Source organism: Nicotiana tabacum, chromosome 9 (genome assembly GCF_000715075.1).
Source record: "Nicotiana tabacum cultivar K326 chromosome 9, ASM71507v2, whole genome shotgun sequence".
Lineage (NCBI taxonomy): Eukaryota > Viridiplantae > Streptophyta > Magnoliopsida > Solanales > Solanaceae > Nicotiana > Nicotiana tabacum.
This window is the reverse complement of record NC_134088.1, coordinates 42,487,914-42,496,490: the sequence shown is the minus strand read 5'-3', so window position 1 is coordinate 42,496,490 and position 8,577 is coordinate 42,487,914. Positions and strand designations below refer to the sequence as shown.

Sequence of the window (8,577 nt, the reverse complement as noted above, 5' to 3'; positions counted from 1 at the left end):
AATGTTTAATACCAAAGTTGATTTATTGAGCATTGAACTTATTCTACTTCAATAATGAACTTGTTTTGAAGAACCATAGTGTAACTTTTTAAGGGGCATATTCCCACGAGGCGTAATATCTTCTCCCTCGTCTTCATGAAATGGAATATTAAGGCAATGTGCTATGCTGTAAATTATCATTTAGGTCGTCCAGTTTTCCTATTGACAAACTGAACCACGTAACGTTATGGTTAAGATCAAGGTCAACAGTTTATTGATGTAACAAATTCAACTATGTACAAATTTTAGTAATTTAATATTGTTGATATGGACATTTGCATTGCTTATTTCTTAAAAAGAATGTCAATCTCAGCTCTAAAACCAGCTATTACACAATCTATTCAACTCAGCCCCCAAACCTGCAGAAAACCAAAAGATTCATATTTGTTTGTTCAAAGGATCACTATAACAGAACATTCTGGTCGAAGTTAGAAGATACCAATTGAAAAGGAAGAACTGATTAGAAGAGAAGTAGTCTACCTGAATTCTGCCATCAGATGTTCCAATAACCAAAGTTTCTTCATTAACATCAAGAGCCATACAAAGAAGTTTACCATTTATACCAGTTTGTAGTGCTTCCACTCTATTATGTTTCTTTTTACACCAGACTTCCAAAATTCCACCTTTCCCCCCTAGATAGACAAGCTCTGAACTGACAGCCATTGCACGAATTTCTAATGTAGATGGCAATGATCCAACCATACTGTAATTTTCTGTATTCCATATCTTTTTGACCAAACAATATATAAAAGAAAATTTTAGGATGTTAATGAGTATATTCAAACTAAATTGGTTAATGACTATCTATAATACGCTTGTACCTTCACAGCTCCTCCGTCCATGGATGTACCAGCTGAATATAGTAGTCCCTCATTAACTTGTATGGCATAAATTGGACTTGATTTCCCTAATAATTTTCTTGAGCCGCTTTGAATTGAATTAATTGTTCCAGTTGGCAAATCAACTTCCTATAGATGAGTAAAATATATTAGGTGCATCTTCTCTCAAACTAATTCTCCAATGGAATTTTTTTTAAACCTGTATGCTGTTATCAAGACATCCGCAATACAGTTTTCCTTTAACAAGAGTCAAGCATTTTGCATACTTCTGTTGATTTACTAGTTTAGTTGCTCCATTCCATGAATGCACCTGATTTTAGGTTAACCAGTCAATGTTTATTGTTTTTACAAAATGTGAAGTGAACATTCAAAATTTTCTACTTAAAGAGCATGGACAACTGACCTTAATTCCACTTCCTTGAGGAAGGAAGCATGACAAGCTATTTGCAACCAGTAGGTTATTGACATGATCCTTCATTTCATGAACTTCTTCACATTCTATTCCTTCATCCTGGATTAACCACACCTACAAGTGAAAATTTAGACAGGTTTAGCGAGATAAACCATATATATGTTACGAATCTGTGGGATATATATCTTACCCTCACAGTCCTATCAAGTGAACCACTGTACAATTTTTCTGCTGAGTGTACAACTACCAGGCTTGTCACCGCTTTGAGATGTTCTCGGATCTCTTGAATGAGGTGTAAACTTTTAGCTTTTACTTTCCACACCTTCAAAGATAAAGAAATTTTCCATCAAACTCAGCTCTGCAAGCTCTTTGTTCTACTACAATTTCTCACATTACCAAGGTACTTTTACCCAAACATTGTTCTAATACATTTTTGATGAACAAGAATTCATGATATGTAGGGGTAGGCATTAGGGCGTATTTAAGCGGGCGGAAAAATTACACCGTATATATAATACATATTATGTTTTGAGTTCCCTTGTTATAGCCTAAAAGCATAGCTTACTAGTCAAGAGAGTTCAAAATCTTTGTGAGGTCATTGGTTCCATTCCAACTAGCTACAATTTCCTTTGATTTTTTAGCTTTTTTCTTTTTTGAACCCCCTTAGTGGAAATCTTGCATTCCACCACTGGCAAAGACTACCCTGGAATACCACATCTGATCTCTTCTTTGTGTGTGGCATAGTTAGAAGCTTATGATTCACACCTTACTCATAAGTGGTAAAAGGAATAATCATTGATTTACAATTCACAAGGTAGGAAAAATCAAGCATTCTTGAACCTATGAAAACAGACCTTTATAGATCCATCTGTATGACTGGAAAAAACTATATTTCTGAAGAACACAATTGAATTGACTTCACCGTTAGCACTGCAATCCTCTTGTACAATTTCTTTATGATTCCACATATCCTGATACCAGTAAAATTTGGAGGATTAGGGTGGTTAACTTTGCTGAAATAAAGTGTAAGGACATACCAGAAACTTACTGCACTTGATTCACGCTCTTCTGAGAAAAGGTTTAGCATTTCAACAGCAATGGTGGATGATTTCTTTAGCTCTCTCAAGCCTTTGAGTATATCCTTGACATGGTTTGTAAGATCATTTAGTCCTTCTGAAATTCACCATATGACAAATGAGAATAATCTTCAGTGACCAACAATAGACCTTAGATATAAAACCATGACTAATTAAACCACAGAAAGTTGTCAAAAATACATCATGTATAGACAAATAATTCCACATCAATTGAGTGATTACTACTTATGCATACCAGAAAACATCTAAACTTAAATATTCCACTGACCAGGCTCACGGATAAAGCTCCTCAGTGCAAGCAAGCTAAGTGCCTTATTCTCTGTGTCTCTGGAAGACTTAAATATTGATACAAACTGCTTGAGAAAGCATACTCTTGCTGCTCCTCTAATTCCAGTGTCTGGAAGAGCGGTCAGCATGTATACCAGCCAAGTAGAAGACACAAAACATGCAGAAAATAAATCTGCTGATTTACTCTTCATGCCCTCTGCTAAAGCCTCAAATAGTAATCCAAATTCATAGCTGACCAGAGAAAATGCCATTTTCCTCTCCCAGTTCTCAGCAGCTTTCTCTTCTTCCTACAACAATATTTTTACGAAACAGAAGAAGAGGAATGAAATTTAGCATTTGGCATATATCTTGTATCATCGATTTTCGAATACTACTAGATATGAAGCTGACCGTTGTTTCTTGACTATCATTAGATGGATATCTAATTTTATTTTGTGCCACATTGTTATCTGTCCCATCAAGTCCTGCACGTTTAAGTAGAAGTTCCCTGATAAGAGGCTTCCCAGAATAGGAAAACCTTCCCTCGAGTGCTAAAATTGTCTCAGCAGCAGCTATTTGAGAGGCAGGACAATCCGAATTTCTGAGACACATAATTAGGACATCTACAGCTTCCTCTCTGTAGATGCTCATTTTCCTTGGTTCTGCCTGCAGTTCAAAACCACGCAAGTTATGTCATAGATGTGATGGCTCGAATAAACACAGAGAGTTAGGGGAAGGATGGTATAGAGATAAATTGAGACTCGTACAAGCAGATCAAGTTGGAGAAGTAGGCCAGCCACAACAGGACACTGATCAGGGAGAGCTGTCTGAAGATATATGAGGAGGCTGTGCATTGAGCTATAGCTACCTTCATTCTTAATTATGTGCAACACTTGCTCATTAAGTGTCCTCCTGGAGTAAACAATATAGTGAGTAAAAAGTTTTTGAACAAGCTACAGAAATGGAATTTCATATAGTTAGACTTAAGTACCTGTTTAACTTGACTAGTTCAGATAGGAATTGGACAATCTCAAACCTATCTGCATCGTTTGCTCCAATGAAGCTCTCTAACAGGTGAGTTAGTTCTACTTTGTCGGCTATAATATTCCTGCATCTTCCATCCAATTGCATGCATCTCAACAGTATAACGACAGCTGATAGTCGTTCTTCCTCTAGTTCAGCTTCCAAGCTGCCTGCAATGGCCTCAACTACTTTTGCTGAAGTCAACCTCTTAGCAATTTTGGGAGCTCCTTTATCGTCTGTGTTTCTAAGTATATGTCTCAGAAGTAGCACTGAAGCAGCTTTGGGCTTCATGAACATGTTAACCAAGTCTTCCTCCCTACTCATGAGAACTTTCAAAAGAGAATCCAACAATTCCATGTCTGTAAGATTCCCAATCAATGGAATCAAAAGATAGATCAAAACAACAGCTTCCAGTAACCCCTTCTGGAAAAGACCAATAATGCATTCTACATCAGTGTCAACTCTGGTAAGTGTTTGGATGACACCATTATCTCTTGAGCCCAGCTCAGAAAGGAGAAATACTGTCGCCATCAGAACATGGGGATCAACAGAATTGAAAAGGATCTCTACAAAACCATTGATAACTGGAGGTTTTGAGAGCATTGTCTGAATATCAACCATCTGAACTTCTCTCCAGAACTGCTCAATTTGGAGCACTGCCATTTCAGACTCTCTCAAAATCTCTGATGTGCAGAGGCTTGTTATTGCACGACGAAGCTCACTGATGGTTCCAGGCTTGTTCTTCACTGGTTCATATTCAGTCGGTGCAATCAGTTTCGTTTGAACAAGAGCTGAATTCTGGTCCTTCTCCTGCCAGCTTGCTATGAGGCGCTTGAGCACGTAATTTGTTTTTGGTAGTTGAGTACTATGTAGCTTATGCCGTGTGATTGGGCAAGTGGAGTTTCCTCTTTCCAACCATTCTTGAATTGCCTTTCTTTCATATGTCTGACCAGTCTCAAGAGTCACTGGATCTTCAATTACATGAGTAGTTATAGGACATACAAAATCCTTTGGAGGTGTATTTTTTCCACTGGATTGCATATTATCATAGTTTTCCATCAAAGGATCTGGATGGCTGGTATAGTGATAAAAGTCATATAAATATCATGTCCAAGAAAATATAATGCAGATTTCTAGCAAGTCATTTTTTAATACCTACCAGCTTGATTCTCCCAAAATAGGCTGCTTTTCGTTTAAGTTTTGCCTCTGCCTTGTGTTGAGCAATGCCATTCTTTTGTTCATGTCCTAAAAGACACAAGGAATACTTTAATTAATTATTAGAACAATATGCATAGGTGTATCTGTCTGCAGACTAATTCTCATTTTATTGTTAGTATCGATTACCTCATTTTTGGCTTCAGATTCTGTGGAATAAGGATCATTGGAATTTTCATCTGAACAAGACTTAGGTACAGAATCAAAATTGGAATTGCCGAAAGGCTTTGTTTTTGATGATGATCTTTGGTTTGTAAAAACTTTCAGAGAAACTCTCTCGGGATAAAATGATGGAAACTTGGACAAATTCTTGCTACACATATTGAATTTGAACGACTTGTCTCCTTCGGCAGAATCTGCCCATATTGGCTGCACACAAGTATAGAAGACTAATGAATCATAGAAAAATAATGTTTAGTGAGAAATTACACTGTTGATTCATAGGATGTTTCCATAGACTTAAAAATGTCATGGAGAATATAATTCTTCTAATTTATGCAGGATAATCTGATTTTTCCATAGACTAAGTTCTTGGCAAAAGAAACTGAAAATTAAAGAGCCCAAATCTTACTCACTCCTTTTCATTTTACGTCACTGTTTCCTTGTTAGTCCATTCAAAATTAAAGGATAACACATTTCAATATTTAGAAAGAATTTATTTTAAACTTTTCATATTACCCATAATGACATACTTATAGCTGCAGAAATTTCATAGCATGTAGTTTTCTTTTTTAAACTCCTTGTTCGGTCAAATTACGCCACACTAATTGAAACCGTAGAAATAGTTAACAAAGCTCTTAAAAGCTTTATTAGCAGTTGTTTATCATCAAGGCCCCTTAGCAGAAGCAGCAGACTAAGAATAGGTTTAACTTAGTAGATCGGATATTGACTTCTACGTTGTGAACAAGCAATCATATTGAAACTATTCAAAATTCATATTTCGTTCATTATTCAGGATGGACGGAGTAAAAAATGAGCGAGCACGCACAGCCAAGGAAGTGCAGACAGAACAGATTCTTATTTTAATGGAATCTGTATAAATGAATAATGTGAGTGTAATAGAGACAAAGAAGCTTTTGGTCTAAATTAGAGGGTAGAAAATTTCATAGTCGTTGAAATTGATCTAGTAAATTGTACAAGGTAGTGACAAATCCAACAATCAGTTTGCACGTTCGGTAGAACTCTTCGGCATCGAACCTTATATGTGTATTTGAAAAATAATTTTAGATATAGAGTTACATATATATTTTAGGACAAATTATGTCAACTTAAAAACCACATCATTTAAATTCTGGACCAGCCAGTGCCAAAAGTTTATTAAAGTAGAGCTAGAAACCTACACGGTAAATATGACCTAGAAATTTCCATTAGCTAGTCCTAGAGACATATACACTCCAAGTGATGCCCCTCATAGAGGGCGGGTCAAATAGAACTAGTAGACTTCTAGGCTAGCATGCTTCTGAAGAGGGGTGCATATGTCACCTTAGGTAAATCCCACATCAGAATGGGAGAGGAAAGTAAAGAGTTATATAAGGAATGATACAAGTTCACATGGTACACGTGCTTTGAGATGTCATAACCCAAAAAGCACAAATTCGCGTGAGCCTAGACCCCAAACGGACAATACGTGCTATGGGCTTGGGTCGTGACACTCTAGTACTCCACTATGAGAAGCAAATGAAATTTGGAGAGGTATTAGAGTTAGTAAAGTTTCTCTAAATGGCAAAGAATTGATTAACCTTTTTTAAAAGTTAAAAAATTTAAGCAATAAAGCATAATCATGAGATTAAAAAATGCACAGTAAACTAAATTAAGGTAGAACTCTAAGTAATAGTAAAACATTACATTATAATACCGTCCATTTTTCAGTCCGAATTCTTCATTGGTCATCTCCTCATCTTTGCTAAACACAAAATAGCATTCACTCTTTTCATTCCGTTGTACTATTACGGATGGCGGATCCGTGAACTTGCACTCATCTTTATTACGCAAAATCTCCTTGAAATATTGAGCGAAAACCCTACAATTCTCATCAAGAATTTCTTCATACTCTCTCTCCAAATCTTTCAACTCCGAAGCTTGCTCTCCACTCATAGCTGACAATGAATTCGTAGCTGCTAAAACCACCACTGACTCATCATCGCCATGATAACCCGAATTTAGTGATATGCAAGACATAATTCTTGACCTTTGCTCATTATACCATTGAAGAATGGGAATAAAATGAATGAGAAATAGCTCTTCAAAAACAAGGGGTGCAATTTCCAATCTTGCAATTGAAGGGTCGGTGTAAAACACATCAAGAAGACTAAGAGCAGCATCATGTGGTCTGCGCAGAAGAGTGTAAACGAGGGATAACAAAAAGGAAGAAAATGGGTTTTCAGAATAAGAAAGAAGGATCTTTTCCGCCAGTCTGAGAGAGGAAGATTTGATGGAAGAGTTGGAAGTGGAAACTGCATTTTCTATAGTTTCAGCTGCAAGATTGAGGGGCTTATCGGATTGAATTCGTTGAAGAAAAACTGAGAAAAGACGGAGACGTAGGTCAGATTGCGAAAGGATATCCAACAGGAACACGGTGGTGTGGCGGAGGATGTTGTCTAAAGGGGTGGAGGTAGCCATTGATGGCCAGTGAAGGATGAAAATTTGGTATTTTTACATTTTTGATGAAATTTGGAGGGCTGAAGTTGAAGATACCGGAAATACGAGTCTTTGACTTTGGTAAACTAGCGCGAAAAGTACATGCGGGACGGCTATTTTTCTTTGTAAAATGACAAATGTTACAATATGTAGACATTCTTTTTCAAAGTCAAGTGAGAGAAAACATGTCTTGCCGTCTCGCCGGCTGGAGATTTTGACTGATATCGCAACTTTCTTTATACCCTGACTTCCTAGAGCCTTCCTGTAAGCTGCTAATCCTCTTTTCTTTTTTCTGCTTTCTTATGACGGGAGACAATAAATTTTGAGACATGTCGTCATTCCTCAATTCCCAACATATGATTACAAACATGGGTTGCTATAATAAGGTTGATGTTAATGCACGTTTGAATTTATGAGATATGGCATTATATACGGTGTATGCCGATGTTAGTTCTTCAAATTATCTCAGATTTTTGTTATCCCTGTGATAAAAAAAAATCAGTAAAACAAATTATAACAAGCTGAAACAAAACAGTAAATGTTGTTAAGTCAAATTGGAACCAGAAAATGAAAGTTTCGACCCCAACATCAGACTGTATTTTCTTAAGGTATTTAATCCCTTCACTGTTGTCCAAGGTTGTTAAATTAATATTACATCCTGTATTTTCACACGTTAAGTTGCATCGTAAGCTAGTCAATGTGAGATCGAAGGGTAAGAGTATCTTTGAGGATTATAAGTGTTTATACCATATTTAATAAATGTTAAGTAAATGTTGAAAGGGGTTAGAAGTTAATTGAAAAAAAAAAGAATAAGTTTTGGCGAAATTTTTCGACTTATGGAGTGACTTACGAATTGACATTGGAGGTACGGGCCGATATTATAACCCATACTTTTGGAGTAATAGTAGAAGTCGTTAATATACTAAAAAGGTCTTGTGATGAGGTATTTGAGTCGTATGATAAGTATTGAAGTCAAGCAAGTTGTAAAATAAAAGCCAACAAAAGTTATCGCAAGTTACGTTCATAAGTTTACTGAAATTTGGGTATG

The 8,577-nt window shown here is 36.4% G+C and overlaps 1 protein-coding gene across 2 annotated transcripts; it reads right to left on the bottom strand.

The window, feature by feature from the left end:
* Positions 1–230: 230 nt before the first annotated feature.
* LOC107796870 (putative E3 ubiquitin-protein ligase LIN-1) lies at positions 231–7,643 on the bottom strand. 2 transcript variants are annotated; one of them, XM_016619698.2, is made up of 15 exons: positions 6,738–7,643; positions 5,022–5,261; positions 4,837–4,922; positions 3,646–4,752; positions 3,422–3,566; positions 3,066–3,320; positions 2,656–2,962; positions 2,339–2,463; positions 2,145–2,261; positions 1,481–1,612; positions 1,282–1,404; positions 1,078–1,188; positions 861–1,007; positions 520–765; positions 231–398 (listed from the first exon to the last, which is right to left on the bottom strand). In XM_016619698.2, the coding sequence occupies exons 1-15, from the start codon at positions 7,509–7,511 to the stop codon at positions 381–383; spliced, it is 3,933 nt and encodes a 1,310-aa protein (XP_016475184.1). In that variant the 5' UTR covers positions 7,512–7,643; the 3' UTR covers positions 231–380. The 2 variants fall into 2 exon arrangements, with proteins under 2 accessions (XP_016475184.1, XP_075077740.1); XM_075221639.1 differs by lacking the exon at positions 1,078–1,188.
* Positions 7,644–8,577: the final 934 nt, after the last annotated feature.

Excerpts from the sequence above, each read along its gene's own strand:
- LOC107796870 (XM_016619698.2), bottom strand. The coding sequence starts at position 7,511 with ATGGCTACCTCCACCCCTTTAGACAACATCCTCCGCCACACCACCGTG. Across the intron at positions 3,321-3,421 it reads TTCTCCAACTTGATCTGCTT|GCAGAACCAAGGAAAATGAG; the intron begins GTACGAGTCTCA and ends TTTGAACTGCAG. Across the intron at positions 766-860 it reads TGGACGGAGGAGCTGTGAAG|ATATGGAATACAGAAAATTA; the intron begins GTACAAGCGTAT and ends TTGGTCAAAAAG.